Raw genomic sequence first — 25036 nt, 5'->3', positions numbered from 1 at the left:
GGGAGGTATGAGCCAGAGTTATTAAACAAAACATTATTTAAATACTATCCATACCGATCATGTTTGAAACACTGACGCTAATCTCTCTGATCGAAACTATTCTCGGTACGCCTGGAAACAGAAGTGCAGACGGACTAATGCTGACGCCGTTTCTGCGCATAACGAAGTCAGACTTTCTCTTGTAAAGTGAAAATATAATACCTTTTTTTGTCTTCGTAATGAGCTCGTCTTTGTCTCTTCCATACTGTCGTAATGACAGAACAGAATGTGAACTATCAGCAGCCGTGATCAGAGTCGAGCTGGCTGCATTCTCTGAATACTGAAAACAAAAGCTTCGTTACTTTATTTTACATGACTTTATTATCTTCTTCTCTGAACCACTGTTTATGAAAGGAGATGAGTTAATATATTAGTTCATACTAACAAATGACCATCAGACCAACTGATCAAGATAACAGTCAGGCAGATGATATACTTTAGGTTTGCTATGGGTTTGTTTGCATTGATAATGTCCATTTTTAAATTTCCAGCCTTTAGGATTTGTATTGAATGTGGTCTGTCTGACCTACTAAAAACAACACAGCGAGTACACACTGGGCTGAAGTGAGATATGCATTTTGCAGTCAATCTTCTAATGAATTCTCCACATCGTTCCTTGACTTCATGAAGTTTTACATCAAGTTTACATCAAAGTCAATAATTCACATCACTTTTTGAATATTGAATAACTGATGGATGGAGAAGCTTTCAAAGTGAAACTGGTGTAAATATCAAACAGCTTCTTGAACCCATGCCCTCTGACTCAGCAGCTAACTGTTTACACACTCAAACCTTTCCATCACAGGAGTTAAAATGTTATTACTGGGGTGCAGAGGAGAGATATTTTTCTCAGACAATTCACCATTTAACAAATGTATATTGCTTAGGAAATACTCCGTGTACATGGGAAAGATCTGTGGTTGATTAACCAAAATTATTATTTTTTCTATTAACAATAATCATCAACAACATAAAGTGTGACATTTCATTCAATCTTTCCTTTGAAAATTGATACATTAAAAGATGTAACAAATACACACAGACTGCATTGTAAAAGAAAACATGTCAACTAAATGAAAGATAAGCTCTTTGTATAAACAAGAACAAATATGTATCTTAGAGGCTGTTTAAAAAAACATAAAATAAAAATTCAACTAATCATTTCATTATTTACACAGTGTAAAACTCATTAAAATGTCAGCCAAATGAAAATTTGACACCCTAGTACACACTCAGTTCCAGCTCTTTGGGTACTGAAAGGGTTACTATGAAAAATACTTATAGTATGAAGGTAAAATCATTGATGGTAAATGTAGCCTGAAAATTATATCGTGATATTTTAAAAAACTAAGATAAACAATATAAAAAAAGCAATAATTATAAGTAAATGAAAGAGATTATCATATTCTTTTTTCAACTGGCACTTTGGTGGACGTGTTATATTTAGGTCACATATCATCAACATAGGTGCTAGCATCTTGAGTACAGCCATGTATTCAGATGTCACTGATGTTGTGTTTTTGCTTCAAGCAGTGAAACACAATTTAATATTTCCATCTTAAGCAGGACATTTTTGATAATGACTGCACTTTGTTGCAGGTTGTTGAAACAGCTCCCTGTTTCATTGCTAAATTGTCAAAGGAAGCAGAATAACAGCTCCATGGAACATAAACTCATAGCATTTCTATAGTAATAATATTAAAATATGACTTTTTTATATCACAAAAAAATGTTTATCTGTATTATTGTGAATGATATGATATGATATGGCACAGCCTTGGGTGTAATGTTGCATGTTTTTTTTTAAATATACTAAAGTTGCTGTAAAAAATTAATTGAGAGGTTAGACAGTCATTGGCCTTTTTTTTATTGTGATCCATGTCTGATTCACTTTGAAAGGCAGCATTACTCAGACAAAAAACAATGTCATAGTTTTCCATGTGGGCACATCACAGTACATAGTATACAGTACAAACTTGTGTTGATTGGTGTTCAGAAAGGTTGTCGACCTTCTAAAAAAAGTTTATATGTTAAATAAACAAATTTAAATCAAAAATCTTATTTGAGTAAATTAAAAAATATATATATTTCTTGATGATCAAAAAAGTGTTGGAGGGTTTCAGAACAGCAGTAAGTGTTTAAAATGACATTTTTTAGGTAATCTGACAGGTTGACTGAAGTCTGTGAGCTTCAGTGGATTAACAGATTGTTCATGTTAATCCATCTGAACCAAGATTAAAGCTTCACTTTACTGGTTATAGATGAATATAGTAGTAGTTAGTGTGAAGTATTTGATTTGCTGTTGGCTGGTTTCATCTGTGAAAACACATGATATGAAATGAATTTAATGTGTTTCATCAGCTGAAGAACCTATAAGCTGTCAGACTATATCTGACACAATATAAAGAAGAAAATTACCTGAATAAAAACAGAAAGTGTACTGAGTTACTCTCTGATTACAGTCATATGATTTCAGAAAGTGCTGCAGCAGCTGCATGCTCTCTCCCTGCAGACTATTTGCTGCTGCCTGTCTCTACATGTTTTCTGTGTGTGTGTTTCTGCTGCTTCTTTGTCCTCACTGTAAACAGATGTACTGAGAGACTCCTGCACTGATGTTTCATAGGAAAGTCCAAACAGCCTCACTGGTTCTCCATAAAGAACAAAGATTTGCTCTCTGTGGCTCCAACACAACTTAAAGACAATCAAAGGTGGACAAAGTTCTCTGTGGTTTGATGGAGGCTACAGCTAAATGCTGCCTCCTCCATAGTACAATATACATTTTATACAGTGATGTCATTTTGAAGTACTTTAGCTGATGATGGTCTTTAGTATGTAGCTGATGGTTGATGATGAGGTTATGTTTGTGTTGTTCTGTGGAGATCATTCAAGAACTGAACCTGTTAAACACTCAGACCTGCTTTAGATTTCACCGCTTTAGTTATGACGCACTTATATGTGAGCATCTTTTATTCCAGCTAATGGTTACTCTAACACCACTTCCTGAAAGAAATTAGATTGGACCACAGCGAGCTGCCGTTGAAACACAGTTCTGATCTCTCTCTCAGTGACTTTCAGCTTTATTGAAAGAGAGAGATCAGTAGGTATAGCGTGTGCCCCATGATCGGAAGGTCGGGGATTCAAATCTACCAAGTGGCTACCCTGAGGTACCCCTGAGCAAGGTACCGTCTCTACACACTGCTCCCCAGGCACTGGATTGGTAGCTGCCCACTGCTTCGCTGCGTGAATGGGTTAAATGCAGAGGACTAAGCAATTTCCTGGAGTTAATAAAGTATACTGTAAGAGCCAAAGTCAATGTTTATGTTTTGCCTTTTTGTTATGGTGGCACAGGTGTATAGCTGTACCTGCGTCTCAGGTGATGGCATGTGGGTGTGGTCACAGTCTATTTACCTGATGTCGGTGTTCGCAGCAGGTGTTGTTGGGTGAGTGGTTTGTGGGCAAACTTTTCTGTTGACCGTCATTTTTTAGCACATCAGTTAATTAAGCGCTATTTGTAAATTGATTGAAAGCGCAAACGTTTGTTTTTGTTTTGTTCTTAAAATAAATGCGCAAAGTACAAGTACGACTCATTATGGATTATTGGAGGCGCGTCACAGGGACACAACCAACTCAGCCGGCCGCGGCTTTATTTACGGATGAAAGTCGCAACATTTACATTATTATTATCATTATTGTTAAAACATGTAAACATGTGCGTGATGGTATCTTTGCATCTGTCTGAACATGGGAGATTAAGAGATTTAGCTTTTATAAACCAATCGACAGTCTTGTTTGGTTTATAAAAGAAAAAGCATCACTCTGGTTTACATGTTAATAAGAGTTATGAATTATTTTTATACTGATTTGGTTTTTCCGCGTGTTAAAGCAAATACACATGGAAAATTGTTTATAGCATTTGTATTCTATTTTATTCTGTACATAGTTATAGTTAATAGTAGCTAATAGTTAATTCAATTTGGTTTAAAACTTAATTTCATTAAAATGCAATTAAAAAAGAAATTTCAACAATGATAATTGTTTATTTTATGGAAACATTGAGTTTTTAATATACTAAAGATCTGTCCTGATAAGAATGTCTTTGTGACTGAGTGTATATTCAAGCCGGAGCTCAGTGTGCTCTGTGTTTCAACTTACTCTGATTGGCTGCTGAGGAAATGAACAGTTGACCTTTAACCTCTCTGCTCTGTGTTTTTTCCTCTTTCAGACCAGAAAATCATCACAGCTGAGTCTGGTCTGAACATCATTCTGCCATGTCAAGCTCTAAACAACAACAACATAGTTGTAGAGTGGAGCAGAGCTGTGCAGGATAAACAATATGTCTTTGTTTATCGGGATGATCAGTTTGATCCAGACAACCAGCATCCATCTTTTAAGAACCGAGTGGATCTGCGGGACAGACAGATGAAGGATGGAGACGTGTCTTTGATTCTGAAGAATGTGACGATTAATGATAGTGGAAACTATGAGTGTCGTGTTTTAATGAGAGAAACACGATCATGGAAATCAATCAACAACATCACCCTGAGATTTGTTCCTCCAGGTGAGTGAGTAGAGTTGAGTGTGTGTGTGATCAGAGGTGAAGCTGCTTCCTGGTTGTTGATGTTTGTTTCTAAAGATGTTGTTGATGAGACTTTGTAGAAAGCAGCTGGTCTGAGTGATGTGATCAGAGTGCAGTAGATAATGTCTGACAGCAGTTTGAAGAGGAAATGGATTCTGTTCTGTTCTTCACTCATCACCTACCTGACAGCTGACACCTCACACCTGTTTCTCACCTGCAGGTCAGCCAGGAGGATCTGTTGGACTGATCGTCGGTCTGTCAGTTTCTGCTGTGCTTCTTGCTGTTTTTGGTTGTTTGATCTACAGAATACGTAAAAAAACACAAAATCAGGGTTCATACTAAGATCTCTTCGGATCTACAGAAATCATAAACAGAGCCACATTTCATATGAGCCTCGAGACTAAAATCAATGGATATGTTAGTCACAAAGTTATTTAAAAAAGAAAAATAATTAAGCCAAAGACCAGTTTAAAAAAAATATAGAGTCATTGCATGTACCTTCACAGAATTACACTATGAAGGTAGAAGAAAAACATCAACTTCTGCAGCATCACAAACTAAACATTGATTTTGGTAGAACAATCCTTTTAGATAAGGAGCAGGAAACATGTAACTGAGCATATATAATTGTATTTATATATATAAAATTATATATGGTTGCTATCACCATCTGGAGCTGAAGCTTAATAAATGAGCAGCCTAGACCAGAAATTTTGAAACACTCCAAAAACTCAGGGCATATTGTTCCTACAACTTTTTGTTTTGTCATTTTAAGATTATGATTATTTTTATTATTAATATTATTATTATTTCAATTTATTTTCCTATAAGTGCAAAATTATCAAACAAATTTGCATTCTAATTCACTACATTCTCCATTTCATGTTTCATCTGTAAATATTTTTAAACATTTCAAATGTAGAAGTAAAATTTAAAGTACAGATCAATCTGTTAGTGTGTTTATTTTTGTTAGGTTATCTCTGTGTGACCCAGTGTGTACTTACTTTTAGTGTCCTGGCTAGTTTTAGTGGCAAGAGGAAAACCTCTGTTACACAAATTCATAAATTCAGTCTTGCTTTTGTTACATTTTCAGAATCAATGAATGTTTCATCAGCTGAACAATCAAACCTGTTGTGTCAGGTTTAACCCTGGTACAGTCAATTTACAAACAGTGACTGAACAAACTGACAACATAAACACTGTATGTGATGATGAGTGTAAATTGTTTATTTATTATACACGATTACTAATCTAATCGTGTAATTATGGGCGACCGTGGCTCAGGGGGTTGGGAAGCGCATCTGTAACCGGAAGGTCGCCGGTTCGTTGTGTCCTTGGGCAAGACACTTACCGCCTACTGGTGTTGGCCAGAGGGGCCGATGGCGCGATATGGCAGCCTTGCTTCTGTCAGTCTGCTGTGGCTACAACTGTAGCTTGTGGGAGTGAATGAATAGTGGCATTGTAAAGCGCTTTGGGTGCCTTGAAAAGCGCTATATAAATCCAATCTATTATTATATATACGATCCACTTATCAGCTATAACTATGTTACAAATTGTTCTGATCGTTAAACGAAGCCAAATAATTGTTTCCATCACTACAGAGTCACATATTTCAGTCCTCTGATCTTTGACGCTTTATTAGCTTTTCCTTCCATGAAGGAGACTCTGTAGTCTGTTTGTCAATTCATTTGAAAGATTTCAAGTTTGTTGATTTATTTAATTTCGCTTGAATGTGAGTTTATTTTTAATGGTTAATAAAGTTTCACATGCATGAGACCCAAATGTTTTCTCAATGGCCTTCATTTCTTTATGTTTCAATATTTTTTTTGTTGTTTTTTTACATTGTTTCTGAAATGTTGAACTTCACGCATATTCATATTTGTTCTTTGGTGGACTCTGAATTCACTGAGTTTGTTGATGATGTGGTCATTGTTGCATCACTGACTGATGTTCTCCAGCACTGTGATGAAGTCTGTTGCAGTCTAGCATGAGAACTGCTATTCTCTGAAAGAATAACATGTACCATATATATATATATATATATATATATATATATATATATATATATATATATATCATAATAATCTGACAATACTATAATACTGTCCATATTATATTTACACTACCACAGTGAGGTGATTTTAGTCTCATGAACAACATTAGCTGATTGTTATTTACTAACTAATCTTAAATAACTGTTCAGTACAGAAATGAAGCCCAACAATCATGTTTTACAGTCCTGTGGTCTCAGCCTCAGATACTCAACTAATCAAAGTGATGTCAGAACAAAAATGAATGACCAACAAAACATTTTTTTCTCCTTCATTTATGTCACACAAAGTTGTAGGTAACGTTTCTCGCGGTTAGTATCATGGTTGCTAGGCAACCTGAACAGCGCGACGTAGGCTAGACCGTCCCATTTCACAAGCCTCTCACTTCCGCACTTCTCATACTTATAGTATGCACTGTACGTAGTGCGCGTACATCAAGCGTGCACCCTGAATTGGGACACAGCCATAGTGTTCCAGTCTGTCATCAGTGTGTCTCTGCACAGGTGAAGTTTTTTACAGACATGTGAAAACCAATGTGTCTATTGTATCATTTCACAAACAAAAAATATCAAGAGAATCAATAGAAAAGCTGTGTGAAAAGCTTTCTGTGTACTTTTTAGCTCCAGCTGTAAACAATAATCAATTTTCTATGTATTTTTATTTTTTATAAGCTAGTTTTCAAACAATGATAAAACATGTTCTCTGACATTGTAAATGACGAATCTTCCAAGCCATGGTCTTCAAAAAAGCAGGGGGACTTCTGTTGGTTCTTAAAGACATTCAGCCCGTTCTCACTCCCGGGACGTAGCATATCGACTTTTTGTTATGTCCCGCAAAGTTCCTGAGGTATGCGCCGGGTTACGGATGAATTCCAGTGGAATGATGGTCCCGCGGTAATACACGTTCCAGCCCTAAACCTAACCGTATCCCTAACCATAACCATAACCCTGTTCCTAACGTTAACCAGCACTGAAATGATGTGAAATAGTGTTTTCCAAAGCGATCTTAAGACAGTGAACGAACATGTGTAGATTGAGTCCAAACGGTTCTCATGTTTTTTTTCCGATGTTGTCATTTAGGAACGTAGGAACGTATGTACCTGAAAGTGTAAAATGTTGACGATTTGTCACTTAGCGTAAAATATTACGCTTAGGGAGTGAGAACGTGTTGAGACATATCATTTTGCATCTTTAAGTCATTGAAAGGACATTTGTTCATTTCTGTAAAACACACCTGAAACTCAGTGGTGCTCTGTGTGATGAGCTGCCTCTATTATTGTTAATATTTACAGTCAAACAGCTCCCTCTAGTGGGCCTCATCTGGTATTAATGTAAAATACGAATGATGGGGTTCCAGTCAGTCATCAGTGTGTCTCTGCACAGCTGTAATTAAAATGTGTTCAGAGGGCCTCAGTTTCTGAATGGTTCCAGTTCAGCTCCATAACAGCAGCGTCCCTGGTTTGATTCCTGTGTTTCAGCTCATATCTGCCTCTCTCAGATATGAGAGACCTCTACAGTTATGTGAATTTATAATGTACCACTCATGTCTTTCCACAAAGAAAAAAGTGAGTCCCCCAAAACTGTGTTTGAACCAATAGAAAGCTGGTGCTCAGAGGAAGAGGGCGGGCTTTACTTGGTGTCAGTGAGAGAAATGAACAAAAGCTCAAATGAGTGAGAAGGACGATGAAGGAAACATCTGTGCTGTGTCTGCTCTGTAAGTAGAATCTCTGTGTTTGTTTGAATTCTTGTACTTTGACTGTCTGCTCTCCTGATAACTGATGATGGAGGAGAAGACATGAAAAACAAATCAGGCTGAATTCAAGTTCAAAACACCACGAGGACCAACTGCAGGTCTGAACTGACTCTTTATCTTTGCTCAGGAGTCGAGGAAACACAGCAGGCAGTGAAAAGATCAAATCATTCACTGAGTATAGTTAGTGCACTTGATGAACATTTTAAAAGAAGGTGAGGAGCTGAGGAGCATAAAGAGTTCAAAATGTGTGAATGCTGTTACGTCTATTACGACTGTAACCTAAAAGTTCTTCAGAAAATAAAATATTGTTAAATCGTCTTCTGTTAACATTTGAGATCAAGCTTTAAAGTTACCTGTGGGTGTTTAATATGACTAATTAATTACTTCTCTGAATATGCTCTGTATTGGACTAGTGACTTGAATTTATAACCTGCATCTCACTCAATGACAGCTTGGCAGGTTTCAGCTCTACTTTCTTTGCTGTAAGTTTTTTTCCACACTTTTACAGTCCTGAAAATGAGCAGATATAGAGAGATGTGTTTGTGTGTTTGTCAGCTGTTTGTGTGGAGTTGTTCTTTATCTTCAGATCAAATCAACCTGAGTGTCATTTCTCTTTAGTTCTGATCTCACTGCTGAGCTGCACAACAAACCAAGGTCAGTAACCTTCTTCTGTCACAGGTTAAACCTGAGAAATGTTCACTGATATGACCTGATTGGGTTCATGGTTCAGAATGTAAAGTCTTACAGACGATCAGTTTTTCATTTTAACCCTCACAGCTCGTCTGACTGTGAGTCCCAGCAGCTCTCAGTTCTTTGAATATGACTTTGTGTCTCTGAGCTGTGAGGAGGACGACAGCTCTGCTGGATGGACTCTGAGGAGAAACACAAGCAAACGACAGAGGACTCAGTGTGGAGCAGATGGATTTGGGCAACCAGCTGGTCGCTCCTGTAAGATCACACTTTTCCTGTCAGACAGTGGAGTTTACTGGTGTGAGTCCAGAGAGGGTCCCATCAGTAACATGGTTAACCTGACAGTCACTGGTAAGCTGAGTGTGTGGAGTTAGTGTTGATGAAGCTGTGTGTAAATGGATGAAATGCTGTAGTTTGTCTCTGTGTTGAGGTGGATCAGTGATCCTGCAGAGTCCTGTCCTCCCTGTGATGGAGGGAGATGACGTCACTCTGCTCTGTAAAACAAAGACCACTCCCTCCAACCTCCCAGCTGCTTTCTATAAAGATGGCTCCCTCATCAGGAAGCAGCCTACAGGTCACGTGACCATCCAGCATGTTTCCAGGTCTGATGAAGGCCTCTACAAGTGTGACATCAGCGGTCATGGAGAGTCTCCATCCAGCTGGATCACTGTCACAGGTGACACACTCACCTGTCTGTGTTTCTGCAGCTTTCAACATTCACAATGTGACGACAACTTAATGACTGTGTTTGCTTTATTTTAGGGGAACACACCACCACACCTCCACCTACATCCACACCTCCATCTACATCAATTCCTCCACCTGGTTCCACCTCCATCACTCTTCCTCCTGTTCTCTCTGTGTTGTCATTTGTTGGATTATTCTGTGTTGTGGTTCTGCTGGTGTTACTGGTTTTGCTGGCCAGACGATATGGTCACAGGAAACATGAAGGTGAGACTCGGACTTCTTAGTGGGGTTTTCTTTTACTGAAATTTTAGTAATTTTTTCTAATTATTGTCATTTATTTTATTTTATCGTTCTTTCTTGCATGTGATATGTGTGCTGTCAATTGTGTGCTGTTGATGTTCCTTTTCTAACAACCGTCACTGTTCTTCAGGTAAAGGTCCATCTACATCCTTTTTACATAATGTTTTTTCTTTGTTCATAAACTTTGATAATTTTAGCTGTACAAGACGAAGCTGTAGAAGATAACACCACATATAGCAAAGTCCAAATATCCAATTGCCAACAACAGATTGTCCAAAAAAGCAGAGGTAAGTTTTTTTTCTTCTTCTTCTTCTTCTTCTTTTTAAATAAGGATAAATTGGTACATTGTGGATATTTTTTATAAGGTGAGGTTAAATACAGAAGGAATATTTAGTCTGACACATCTTTAGGGCAGTGGAAAAGAGCTACACTCTTGTAGAGATAAGTTCAATAAGGATAGATCATTAGAAGCAATTGAACATCATTTATATGTTCAATTATATATGTAGAGAATCAATATTTGGCGGTTAAACTGTGACTTTTGACATAAAAGTTATGTAGATGGTTGCTGAGTGCTTATATGTGTTTGGTGTGCATGCATACTAGGAGTATATATAAAACTAAAACATGCCTTATGAGCATAGTTTGAATTATCATGACATTTTTTGACCTTCATCTCCTCAAGAGTTTAAGACTTGTTTTAGTCTGATACTATGTTTAACTAAGGACATTATGGAGCATGTGAAGGATGGTTAGAAGTTTGAAAACATTGCTGTAACACTAAAACAAGCATCTCACAATTTTTCAGACTAGAGTTTACCTGTGAAATCAGAGTTTTTAGAGTTTTGTATTATAGTTTAATCCTTGCTTGATAAACAATTACAGGTTAATTTTTTGTTCAAAACAGCATTATACATCATTAAATTATCTGTCTGTAAACTCTCACACTTAGTGAGTCTTGTTCTTTGTATGTTGGACTGTTTTTTGTGGTCTGTGGTTCACAGATGTTAACAGCTTCCAGCAAATATGCAAGCTGCAACCATTTCACCAATGAGCTGTTAATTATAATAAGAGGAAGGAACGTGCATTTATTATTATTATTATTAATAATATAGAATATGCAGTTTTGACATGAGTCAACATGAGTATGATGTGCTACATGGAGAACATCCACAAAAACACAAATTTAAAAAATAAATAAATAAAAATGAAAAGAAAAAAAAAGTTTTTAAATTAATAGTTTTTCATATTATTCACATAAAACCAGAAAACATTAGATTATAAATACTGGGCTAAAATACACAACACTGTGTAGAAAAAGAATGGAAATATAAAAGGAACATCAAATGTCATGTTTTCAGTGAATCAAAATTTTGCCTAATGTTATTCATTATTATTAAAATATAAGATCAATAAATGAAAGGTTCACTGATCCATATTACTCACTCAGAAGTCTTGAGCTACCTCTCATTTTGCTATATTTTGATAGGAAAATGGTCCTAGGTGCAGTGACTTATGTATAATCATAAATGGAAAGTACAGTTTATAGGGAAAAAACTGAGTTTGTACAATTCTAGTGATCTTGAAAGTCAATTTTTGGTGTGACCAACTTTATTCTTCAGCACAGCCTGGAATCTCTCAGTCAAACTTTCTTGTAATTTATTTTAATAGTCTTCAAGACTAGCTATCCTGGCTTCTTGAAGGACATCCAAAGGTCTTCTTTGGGTGCTCCTACTTTTTATTCTGTCTTCTGTCAGAATATATCCCATACTGCTTCAATAATGTTGAGGTCCAAGCTCTGGGGAGGCTAATTTGTGACTGATCTTGTTCTATTATGTGTTTTTCTATCTAGACATGCTTTTACTGCCTTTTCAGTGTGTTTGAGATCACCGCCATAGTAAAAAAATGTTATGAACCAGACACTTCCCATATGATATTACATTGTGCTACTTTTCTGTGTTCATATTTCAATCAGTTTGGACAAGATCTCGAACACCAAAGGTTAAAATGCAGCCTGAACAATGAAAGAGATGAGCTACAGATGGCTGTAGACAATCTTTTGTACTTCTGAACTCCTACATACATATGTAAGAGTTCAGGAGAGAAGTATGAATTGTTTCTTGGCAACCATCAACTGAAGAGCCACACAACACTAGTTCATCATTTGAGTTATGCAGTTAGGTGCCTTTTTATACTTGAATTAAAAAAATATATTCTGGAAATGGTCAGCTACGTTGAGTGGATTGAAAAGGATGTGGAAAAATAGCAGCCATTGTCCAAAGAAAAACTTTGAAAGACCTTAAAAAAAGTCTGGAGAAACATTGTTCAATAGCACTTGAAGACATTACATGAAAGTCTGACTCGTCGGAAGCAAAATATGAAAAAATGATGGGTGATTCAAGACTTTTGCAGTGTTGTAACTGTTTTGTTGTTGCTGTTGTTTGTATTTTTGTGAGCAGCAGTTTCAATTAGCTCTGCTACAATCTATCACTTGTACTGCCTGCACTGACATCCTCTGTGTGTGTTTCATTGTGCAGAGAGTGATCCGGCTGCAGTCTCTTCAGCAGTGAGAACAGAATATGTCACTTATGGGCAAATCATCATCAAAGACAAGAAAAAAAAGTCAGGTACAACTGATCTTCATTTTCTCCATCATAGCCAGTTCAATCTCTAAATTGTAAAATCAGAATGCTACAAGCTTGGTGTAATGTTCATAATATCCACCATCCTAGTCTGCTCACATATTGATTAACACCCGGCTTATGAAAACATGCAAATGTTTTGCTTGTCTTCATATTGGCTGCTTTAGAAAGTCAGAATCTGTCACCAGGATCCTGGAAGTTATATTTCACTAGTCAAATTTCCTGTCAGCACAAGGAACTGAAATTACGTGCACACAAACAGACACACACAAACACACACACACACACACACACACACACACACACACACACACACACACACACACACACAGTATATACACTACAGGTCAAAAGAACAATCCAGTTTTTCCAGATTTATTGAAAATTCTCCACGTTAATGTCTCATTGCACTCTGAAATGAAATGAAAGCATTGTACAAAAAGACAACTAGAATTAAACAAGAAATTATAGAATTTATATTCTAAACTTCTGACTCATCAAAGTAGCCGCCTTTCACAGATATAACAGCTGAGCACACACATGTCATTCTCTCTACAATAGAAATCAAATATTCTTGAGAAAGTTCTTCCCTTATGTGTTGCAGAAGTTCCCATAAATGTTTAACTGCGTTGCTTTCACTCTTCTGTCCAGTTCATCCCAAAACAGCTTGAATGGGTTTCAGTCTGGAGACTGTGCTGACCACTCCATGTTTTCAAGCTTAGCATCTTCTTCTTTTTTCCTGAGGTAGTTCAGGCATAGCTTGCACTTATGTGTTGGGTCATTATATTACTGTAGGATGAACCACTGACCAAATAGACACATACCAGAGTGTATGATGGTCTTTCTCACTTCTGTTGTTATTTGCTTTTTCTTGCCATTTTGGTAGCAACACACTACTTTCTTCAGCACAATACTGCTCAAATGATGCATGTATGGTATGGTACCATAATCTGTTCCAGCACGTCTTTTATGTTGGAACACATAAACATAAAAACACAATTACTTACTACTGGTTCCCAATAACCTTGTTGTTTACACCGTTAGGTTCCCCCAGCTCACAGAGGCCCCCTGAGATCAACAAAGGATGCTGTTTAGGTGTTTAGGCTGTCTTCCTCCCTGCTCATCTCTGCGGGTGTGTCTAGAATTCTACAGGCGTACCCATGTACCGCTCGACCCCTGGAAAGGCTGTGCCTTTGGGGTGAGGGTAAATATAGGGGTCGTTCTGAGAAATCCAATGTAGGAATTAGTAGCAACAGCTTTCAAGGCTTGATCAACCTCTATTGCTTCAGAACAGCTTTAAATTGTTAACCCATTTTGTGTTCCCTGAAAGAAAGTCCTTTTACATAATACTGAAATTATTTTTCAGTTTTTATGGGTAACCTTACTTTACCCAAACCTTACGTCATAATCTTACATCTTTTTTTTTCTAAAACAGCTGAATTATGGTTTCCAAAACAAACATAAAATAATAAAAATTAGATTTTTGCTGTGGCAGCAGGACAGTGTGTGAGTCAAAACTGACGACAGTGTATGTGATGAATGAGCATAGCACATGCAACTCATCATTCTTAGTGTCATGTTTGGTCTCAATTGACCACCTTTACTCGGGTAGAGTGTGACTCCTTCAACTCAGGCACTTGTGTTTTGAGATTCTGGAGCCACATCTGGTCGATAAAACATTGGGTAGAATCATAACTGAGGCTTATGTGCCAAAGCATCTCAGATGATGCCAAGATAAATTCCCTATCTAGGTTTGGTGAACACAGACTTTTGTTGATTATGTTACTGTAACTATGAGACATTCAAACTCTTAGAATTATTTTCTAACCTAGTCCTACATTTAAAACCGCAGCAGCTTCCTGTTATTGACTTTAGCTGGTGTGAAGCTCATAAAATTCTCATTGCTGTGTGTTCTGGTTTGGCTAATAATAGTGATAGATGAGAAGCTGTTGCTTCTCTGCCTTGTGGTGAATTGCATCAGTCTGTGCTAAAAAAAAAAAAAAGTAACATCATTGTGGTGTTTGACCTTCCTTTTTCATAAAACACCCACCCAGGTTCATGCGGTAGATTAACCATAGCACACTACAAAACAATCACATTATAGTATAATATATTATATAATATATTATACAATATATTATAAAATGTTTTAGCATTATCTGATACACATAGGTTCATAACTTTACATGATGCTGTGCTCAATAACCCAGCGCACGGACCATCTGTGATGAACTGGCATAGTTTGAACAGTGCCAGTGGGATTTATGTACAACCTCAGTGTGCCAGTACACTTTGAGTGAAACACACATAACAAACTGTGGTAATCACAAGTGGTAAAGCATAAAGTATACTGAAATAATATAACAGTACTATTGCAGCTTCTCTACTTACAGAAATTTATATGTGCTTTACTCTGCAGAGAGCGATCCAGCTGCAGTGTACTCAGGAGTGAGAACAGAAGACATCAATTACGGACAAATAGCCTTCAGACCAAAGAGGAAAAAAGGTAAAGCTGCTCTGCACCTTTGAACTCGTACTTATACATCGTTATTCATTTATACAATTTAAGGCAATAAATTAAGGTGACAAAAGACAAAAGTCAAAGTGAATTCAATATGAATGCAATTTCAATTTGAACTCTAAAGACAGCAATGCTACCATTACGGTCTAAAAAAACTAAAGTAAGACTATCATGGACATAAGAAAAAATATAAACCAAAAAAATACTATAATCACCAAATGGCCTGATCAACAGTCCAGTGCACTTTTAAAAAGAAGGACTGCATCGACCAGCCCAACAGCACCAACAGACCTGAAAGACAACAGAAGGGAACTAAGGTGCTCGTGTCAAATTTGGAGTTGCTGATTCTCAACACAGCTACTTCACACTGAGCTGCAAATCCCTCTAATGCACACTGGAGGTTACCAACAGATGAGGCCAGAGAACCACATCATAATAGAAAGGTCATACCAAGGCCACCAAAGCAGAAACACCTCTTAGCTGCACCCAGAACTTTTATCCATAAATGTTAGGAAGAGAATCAGTGATGAAGTGCAGATTCCTGACAGATTCCAGTTCTGATGATAAGAACTGGAATCTTGCTATGGTTGTACAGGGACTGATTGGCCTGTAGCAACAGATCAATGAGGTAACATTTCCATTGCATGTCTCTATCTTCAGTTGACGTCAGCAGCACTCCGTCCACACTGGATTTACTGAGTCACTTAATGGTTTTTCAGAATTGCTTCAAGGCCGATTGACCGTTTTGCTCCATTGTCTCACTGAGTCCTCCCACACTGGAGTTTTTACTTCACACTACTACTACTGTTGGCACTTGTCACCTCACTTCAGAGTCACATAAACCAGCTAAGCTTTATAGGACTTCAACTTCATGGCTTCCTTCATCTTCTGAGTTTACCATCTGTTTTGGGGGTTACTGCCATAACAGGTACCTTGCAGCTGCAAGGTTATAGGTATTATCTCCCAAGCCTCCTTCAGAATGCTGCTGGAGTTCTGGTGAAGATGGGAGTTAAAGATCTCGTGAATTGGACCATCTGTCAGACACAACCAATACTTACCAGAGATTTGGGTGTGCCTGGTTTGTCCAGCATCCTCCCAACCACCTGATCCAACTTAGCATCAGGTAGTGATCACTTGACAGCTCTGGTCTCTTTTACCTAAGTGGAGAGACTGTGGTCCAACAACAAAACACCCCTTGGGTTCTTTCCTACCCTGGAAGCGGCCAAGGAGAGAGGTGCTCGTGGGGGAACTGGGGCTTAGCCCATAGGGCCCAGCAACACATAGTCTGAAAGAAACATGTGGACCTGCCCTCCTCTGGGTCTATCACTCACATCAGGGCCAGAGGTCCTGCCAGTCCACTCTGGCTTTAAGAGCAGGGAAATACTGTATAAATGTGTTTATGTTTCCAGTAACACTCTTCTTTGTATTTATGCCTGTTGGCTCATGTTTCCTCAGCAGTGATTTTGTTTCTTTGCACAACAAACATACATTTAGTTGTATGTGTGTTTCACACGTGGTTACGTGATCACGTGGTGGAATTCACCAAAATGTCAGATGCAAAATTTGACTTGTTCTGGTTTGGTTGCGGCTAACGTGTCTGCTTTCAGTTACAGTAATTTGAACATTTGATCTTATTAACAGAGAATTGTTTGCTTTTTTTTTGACATTTTACAATTATGTTTAATCAAATTTTGTAGTCATAAAGAAAAATGGAGGATTACTCATTAAAAGTTACTTATAAAAACTCCTCATTGTATATTTTCCCCCTTCATTGCAAATCATCACCCATATTGTACACTTAAATTCTGAAATTATCTTTGATAGAGTTAATAGTTTTGACATCTTGACAGGTTGACCACATACATTCATCTTGCTGATTATGATCATTAAATTTTATTTGATTGGGAAGATTCAGTTTAACATGTTTCTGATACAGACCATAAGACTGATGAGCTGCACTGAGTTTAAAGCTGTTTGCTTATTTGCAAAACACAACACAGTTCTACCATACTCATTTAAATGAAACCAAAATGCAATACTGATACAAACATTTTTAAAATCATAAGTTAATTTAATATACAGGAAAAAAGCCACCCAAGCCTAACTGGCCCTGTGAAAGAATGCTGAATATATATTTTTAATTTCAGCCACACTGGAGGGTTCACCAGTATCTATGGTCTCTTCAACGTTATGCCAAAGCGTCTTAAATATAATTAGAAGAAATTTTGACTAAGGCAACCCAAAAATCTCTTTCTTTATTTTATCTATTGAGAGATGGAATTGCTGCTGCGAGTTTGAATCATTGTCATGCTCCATAATCCAAGTGTGCTCGAGCTTCAGGACATCAAATGATGGTTTTCTAGCAGCAAAGCAGTCCCAGACGGTCACACTAGCATCACCAAGTCTGACTGCTGGTATGATTCACATTCACTGCATTCACAGTGTGTTTAGTTGACATTGGCCCATTATCAAAGATGATTTCATCTGGGAAATTAAATCTGGCAGCACTGGTTTCAGTCAGTTCCTCCTGTATTAGGTCAGTTTAATCACCCAGGAAGTGGGACTTTGCTTGAAGCTAACTACTAGCGTTAGAAGGTTAGCAGTAGGTTTAATGTTCATCATGTTCACCATCTTCTCAGTATGCTAACATTTAGTGATTTGGATGATAATGAGGAAATGATGATGAGTTTCAAAGGTTTTTTTCACTATAATCCTGGAGCTGTCACTATGAGACGTATGAAGACATGAACGGAAAAGTCTAGAGATCCTTAACTGAGTGTACCGAGCCTCTGAAACCGTCCTTTAATAGAATGAATCAACTTTTTTTGTGAACATTTTTAAAGTTCTGCATGTAAAACCACAGCAGCTACTTCCTGTTTACCCCAGTTAGTCTGAAGCTGGTGAGAATTGTCTCTGCTGTGCGCTCTGGTTTAGCCAATAGCAGTGATCATGCAGTGATAACCTGCTTGCTTTGTGCTTTGTGGTGAAGTGCATCAGTCTGCATAGAAAGTAGATGGCAGCTTTGTGGTCGCCCACCTTCCTTTTCACAAAAATACCCCCCAGCTCTTTCTGGTCATTTGTTGTTTTACAGTAGAGATGCTTTGAGAAGAGAACTCAAAACATCTGCTGCAGTTTATGCAACCTGTCACTTCATCTAACCGAATGCTTAGATTAAGCTAATGCAATGATAAGAATAGATAAGTATAATTCACTTTAATTGACTGGTCAAAAAAAAAAGTGGGTAGTGCATAAAATGGCGGCGAAGACTTGTTTTTTTCATTTTCTTTTTTTAGTGCTGCTGTTTGTGATCTGCGCAGCCTGTTAATCTTAGGGTGGAGTGAGAAAGAAGAACCTGGCTGTGTCTGAGCTGGTTCCCTTTGAAGTCTGAACTGGGAACGTGTGTGATGCAGAGAGGTGGAGACTGGAGGTCTTGATTGAACTACAAAGCTTGTAATCATGTTTCCTGTTCTTTTGTTTGTTTGTTTGTTTGTTTTTATAACTGTGTGTGTTTGTGTTCAGACTTTAAACCAGGGCCAGACGTCGTCTACTCTTCACTGAAGTAGTCCACCAGTCCAACCACTGACATCCAGTTGCTGGTCTCTAACTGGTTCCCCCAGCACCTCCACAGACACATCCATATGTTGAAAATATTTCTTTTTGATGTTTTGTGTCTTTTATTTTACTTATTACATCCTCCTCCACTTAAAAATTCAGGGTTGCAGTGGGACTGGAGCCTATCCCAGCTGCCGTAGGACAAGACTCAGGGTACACCTTCAGCAGGTCCCCAGTCTTGCTAACACAGAGAGAATTCACACCTACGGCAATTTAGAATAATCAACTAACCTAACCCCACTAACTGAATGTTTTTGGACTGTGGGAGGAAGCCAGAGTACCTGCAGAGACCCACACAAACACAAGGAGAACATGCAAACTTCAACATCAGCAATATTAATATAAATATTTTAATATATCTTATGTTGTCAGTAACTTTACTGTTATTTCCATTCTTGTTTGTTGGATCCAGCTCTTGTTCTCATGGCAGCGATCTGATTTCTTATTAAACTTTTGTTCTCTTGTGTGTTTCTCACGTGGTTCTGTGGGTTTCACAGAGTTGTCAAGTGACAAATGTGAACAGTTCCGGTTTGGTTGTGGCTAACCGAAACACTCAGTGTTGCAGTCAGTACAGTCAGTTTGAAGATATTAACTTGAACATCAGTGTATAACCATAGACAGTTTTTCATTATATTACATTACAACAGTTTTTCATCAAATGATATAGACGAGAACAAACACAGTGCTGTTAGTAGAAAATCATTAATTGACTGTTTATTGTTATCGTTATCAATTATAACTATTATTATTATTATTATTATTATTATTATTATTGGAAGTAGTAGTAGTAGTAGTAGTAATATTGCTACTCCCCCTGGGAAACATTCATAGTATCTGTCTCCATACTTTGAGATGAAAACAAAAGGCTTTAGTTTTTGTCTGATAAACTAATAATAAACTAATAATTCATGAACGTGTGGCTCAGACTTCATACTTTTATGAAGTATAATGAAAGCACATTATAATGAAGCACATTTCCTACCCAGCACAGAGCCCCTCCTCTTAAACCTGTCACTGAAGCTTGAAGTGGCCGTGCTGATTGTCTATTGTCATCTACTGTTAAAACTAGGTCACACAGCGGGCAGCTTTTAAATTCATATTTATACCTTTTAAATGACATTAATGCCACTAACCGGAGAGATTTCATTTCTCTTCTGACCTGGAAGCATCTCAGGATCACTTCACAGTAAATACATTTGGACAAAAGCCAAAGTAACAGTCCGTAAAATCCTAAAAACAAGTGACCTCATTTCATTTGTTAGCTGTCAGTTTAAAGCAGCAAACAGTCAGAGACCTGAAACAGCAACAGGAAATAAAATGAGAGCAGCACCACAAACACATAAAAAGACAGACGACACGAGGTTTAACCAGTGACTTTGCCTCAATACCAAACAGAAAATTTATTGATTCATAATCATAATAATAATTATAATAACAATAATAGTAGTAGTAGTATTAAACTTCTCAGATCAGACATTTAACCTGGTCACAAAGCCCAAACACTCTGACGCTCACAGTGTTTATTTAATCCCATCATGAAAACATACTTAAGTGAAGATGGTTTTTATTCACAGTTAATTAAAATAAAACAATGCCGTCTTATCAGGAAGTGCAAATCCTCACTGTTTTAAGTGTGCTGTATCATTGGTTATTTGATAGTCAAACATCTCCCTCTAGTGGCCATAAATAAACAATGCACATTAACACCACTAATTCATCAGGACAGCTAAAGACTCAACACTGTACAGAAAGTTACTTCCAACTTTCTACTGCGTGTCTTTCATATTAAAAGCTCTTTGCGAATGAATGGCTGTAAGGTTTTAATGTGAAAATATCAGAGCAAGTTTGAACAGCCTTACCAATATAAACACTGAAAATAAATATAAGCTACAAGAAAATATAGACTCAGTGTGTCTGATTTGTGCTTTTGTAAGTAGTAGTTTAAAAAACGGTCAAAGTCAATATTTTATATCAGCTTGTAATGGGTATAATAATGTTATGGTCCATAGGCAGGACTTTGTTTTTCATTTCATAGACTGAAATGTGGGCTCAACATGTTTAAAATGATAAAGATCTACAGAAGCAAATCCTAGACTCCAGTTTTTCATCATTCAGTGCTGCAGTTTGTTTTTCACTCAGTGTTGCCAGCAGCAGAGTTCAGTTGGCGGATTATGGGAACCGAATAATTAGATTTCCAGTTAAATTAGACATGTACAAACATGATCATCAGCTGCAAACATCCTTAAATTTTACCTCTAGGGAAGATGAAGTTAGCATGAATCTGAGAAACAATGAAACTCTTCTCAACAAAATTAAAGATTCGATTAGTTTTATTTAGTTTGTTTTGTTTTTCTCACCTTGTCAGGCTTAAGCTGGCATTGTATTCACATTATTAAACTCTTGAGATCACAAACTCATGAGAAACGTTACTAAAATGAAACACTTCTTTCAAATTGTACAAATAAGGTGGACAACGAACTACAAATTGATTTTCAGTCAAATCTTCTCTGATGTCCAACTGTTACAACCAGACTTGATGTGACGCTGGCTGTCTCTTTATACCTGATATTAGTGTTCGTTAGATACATAAAAAAAAAACAGCAGCTGTTGATTAAATTTATACCTGTGCACGATGCAAATATGTCTTTATATTTTTAACATGTTGCATTTTAATATTTCTGGATGGCATTGTCTTTGCCTCCAGTAACACTGTGGTAAATCTTGGAGTCATGTTTGACCAGGATACGTCTTTCAATAAACATTTTAAACCAATATGTAGAGCAGCTTTCTGTCATTTGATTGGTATCTCTAAAATTATAAAAATCTATTTTCAAAATGACTCTTAGACTTACAACTTTCCTTTTTGATAATGCATCTAAGTTAATGCTGGATCAGGTGACCCTGACTCCTCCCTTAGTAACATGCCTTGGCTGCTCGGGGATTCCCGTGATGGTTTCAGTTTATTTTTCAGTCATTTGTTTCACTTCTCATGTGTTTACACACAGTGGCGGTCCTAGCCTGTTTGGCGCCCTGGGCGAACTTTTCTTGACCATCTTCCATTGGTTTTAATTTTGCACTCCAGTATGAACACCCATCTCAACTCGAGGATCACCACAACATGATCTAACAGATCTACACCTTAGTTCACAGATTCACTTTGTCTAAGGTTTATTTCTGGGATTTCAAACAACCCAGGATTCAAATCATGAATACATAATGGGCTTGAATTTACATCATTATGAATGAAATGCGCTCTATTTGGAAGCAGCAGGGGCCTGTTGACGGGTTGTGTGTGAGACTTTTAATCACCAAACTGTAAGCATGAGCATTTTTTATTTTTTTTGCCGATGCCCGTGATGCCGTCCCCCACCACGATGCCGCCCCGGGCAACCGCCCGTGTCGCCCGTATCTAAAACCGCTACTGTTTACACACTCCTACAGTAAGTGTAACACACACAGATTCTAGGTCTGAACATCTGTCTCAGCTGTGGGAAAAATATGACAACCAATAAAATTGTAAATGGGAGGGAACAGCAGTTGTCCTCAACTCACCAGTCTGTTAGTAGGTCAGCAATCACCCCGGCCTCAGCAAGCCAATTCTCCCTTTAGGCTGTTGTATACAGTAGGCCCAGCCTGCACAGACACACAAAACACCAGCTCATCAGCATTTTAATAATGCAGAGAGCAGCAAACTGTTCATCATACACATTTATAATCTAAGCCATCTTGAACCTGGCCATATGTCACACCTGCACACAGAGACACAATGTCACAGCAGTGTTTACAGTGCAGTGACTGTTATCTGCCAACATCCCTCACCACACAGCCTTGTGCTGTTGGAGGCTTCTTGCTGTTAAAAGGGGGATTTTATTGTCGTTACTAAATGTTTGCTCACCGTGTGACAGGTGGGACTTTCTCTAACGGTTCAGTATAAAACACCTTGAGGGAATGTTGATTTGCTGCTATTTGATTGATATTGATGAACATTAACTGAAATCAACACAACTAACTTCCCTCAGGGACTTCTGAGAAACTGACTCATCCATAAACTTGGATTTCAGTCATGTAAAGACTTGTTTTTCTTTACCTTGGAATGAATCCCAGCTGCAGCTCTCACTCTGATCACAGCAAACAAAGATTTGAGTCCAAGGCTGAAATCAAATAGTCAGAACATTCCCTGCTCTGTCTTTTCATCACTCGGTGGACCTCCATGGAAAACACGATGAGTTGAAGGAAAAGTTCCCACAGTGTTCCTTCATACAGGTCATGTAAACGTGTATGAATATCTAACACATTATTACCAGGGTTAAAAAATACACAGTGATATTTCTCATTCAGTTGATCCTTTAAAAATGTCTTTTTATTTTTTACAAAGCCAACGTTGCAAAGTGCGTCACAGAGGAAACAACTTAATGTGAAGAAGATTTAACAATGATTATTTAACAAGTGGTCCAGATCCAGGTAAGAAAGCAACACTGAATTGAACAGTTGAAAAGAAAAACCACAATAAAAAATATTTAAGAACACTGGATGAAAACACAGACAGTGGCTGCTGTGGGAAATTTAGTTTAACACTCAGTTTCACTTCAGTCTTTGTGCTTCACTTTCAGATTGAAGGCTTACTTGTGGTTCCTAAAGTACTTAAAAGTTTAGTGGGACAGTGTCACCAAATGGTGCTGTGATTGTTGGTGTTGTCTCTGCATTATTGTAATGTCCTTACTTTACTTCATAAAGAACTTTGAGAGAACTGTTTGCTTTGATGCTAAATAAAACTGAATTGAACTCAATTGAGTGATGGCCCAAAGACTGCACAAAAAAGAGTGATGTACCACATCCACCAACTACGCATGCGTCCATGCAGGCAGCATCCTTCAAGTTGATTTCAAAGAAGTATAACGTATAATTTATGGTCCACAAATGTGTAAAATAGTAAATAATCTGATTCTTGTAAAGTGTGTTTCTGCTCTCCTGCAGCACTCAAAGCACTTTTTTTCTATAATAAGTGCTTTCTGTCTAATATTCATAAATTCATACTCCAGTGGGTGCATCAGAGACCAACTTGGTGTTAATATCTTGCCCAAAGATATTTGACATGCAGACTGGGGTTCAGCCATCAACCCTCCAATCAGTCGGTGACCTGCTCTACCTCCTGAGCTACAGCCACCCCAAATGTACATCCTCACGCTTGTTTCCATTCGGAAAGCAAGCAAAGGGGAGGAGCTGTTCTCTCAGTCCTACAAAATACTGTCTCCTAACATTTGGGAGTAAATGCTGTATATGTCTGAGGGATGCTGGAATGGGGACAGTATCAGGATATGTGACCACTGTAGCCACTGTCTGTGTTTTAGCGTAAGAGTGGATTTCACTGTTGTGACAAAACACAGACAATAGCTGCAGTGAGCTTTTTACTTTTTTCAATTCTCTGGCCCTCTCACTGCTACCCACACTGAACTGTAAACTCTCCCTAAAACCTCGATTACACTCTTAGACTTCAACATGGACGGCTGAAGACTATGGCAGAGCAGAGCTCTGTTTGAGTTTGATGATTAGGCGTTGTCGGCACATTATAATACAAGTTCTCTGCAGACGAGACACACCTACAGTCAATTTATAATCATTATTTAATCCAACGGTTTATTGTTTTGTAGTAGAAAAACCCGTCAATCATGAAAACATCAGCTAAAAACCCTGTTTGACTCTTTATTCCTGTTGATTTGTAGAAGAGAAAAAGAGAAGAAAAGAAAAAAAGCAACAGAAAAGCAAAACATCCTTCCACTGTTTTGAAGACAGGAGGATCTCCTGACATGTTCACACATGCTGTATGCCAAGGTATGCAGTTCCTGTCTGGGCCTGTTAGACAGCAACAGACACAAAGCGCAGAGCCTGATTTAGTTCATGCTTTCAAGCTTTTTTATCTCCTTCACCACCGTTAGATTCTGGAAGACAAGAGTTTCATCTTCATGAAGACTCCACAAAAAGTGGTGGTGCTGGCGCTGGCTGTCTCACAGATAGAAACCATTAAAAGAACAGTACGGTGTATCGAAAGAGTACAATTACTTCGTAGTGATGTGCATCTCACACTGCTGTTATTGACTCAGAAATCTAAAACTTTAACACTCCTTCTTTCTCCTTCATTTGATTTTTTTCCAGACAAAAACAGGTGAAC

General features: G+C 37.7%; 2 protein-coding genes across 2 annotated transcripts in view; both read left to right on the top strand.

Moving 5' to 3' along the window:
- Positions 1 to 25036, top strand: part of LOC146521399 (coxsackievirus and adenovirus receptor homolog) — a 113894-nt gene that overhangs the window by 176 nt on the left and 88682 nt on the right. The gene's annotated exons all lie outside the window — the stretch shown is intronic.
- LOC146521406 (protein turtle-like) lies at positions 60 to 24098 on the top strand. Its single transcript, XM_085147067.1, has 11 exons — positions 60 to 105; positions 4262 to 4597; positions 4836 to 4864; positions 8949 to 9072; positions 9196 to 9459; positions 9539 to 9784; positions 9871 to 10059; positions 10293 to 10382; positions 12633 to 12722; positions 15157 to 15243; positions 18778 to 24098. Exons 1-11 carry the CDS (start codon positions 60 to 62, stop codon positions 18819 to 18821), a joined length of 1545 nt encoding a protein of 514 aa, XP_085003193.1. The 3' UTR covers positions 18822 to 24098.

Source organism: Neolamprologus multifasciatus, chromosome 3 (genome assembly GCF_963576455.1).
Source record: "Neolamprologus multifasciatus chromosome 3, fNeoMul1.2, whole genome shotgun sequence".
Classification (NCBI taxonomy): Eukaryota; Metazoa; Chordata; class Actinopteri; order Cichliformes; family Cichlidae; genus Neolamprologus; species Neolamprologus multifasciatus.
The sequence above is the reverse complement of the archived record's forward strand: the minus strand, read 5'-3'. Positions and strand labels throughout refer to the sequence as shown.

Excerpts from the sequence above, each read along its gene's own strand:
- LOC146521406 (XM_085147067.1), top strand. The coding sequence starts at position 60 with ATGTTTGAAACACTGACGCTAATCTCTCTGATCGAAACTATTCTCG. Across the intron at positions 106-4,261 it reads TCTGATCGAAACTATTCTCG|ACCAGAAAATCATCACAGCT; the intron begins GTACGCCTGGAA and ends TTCCTCTTTCAG. Across the intron at positions 10,060-10,292 it reads TGGTCACAGGAAACATGAAG|CTGTACAAGACGAAGCTGTA; the intron begins GTGAGACTCGGA and ends TGATAATTTTAG.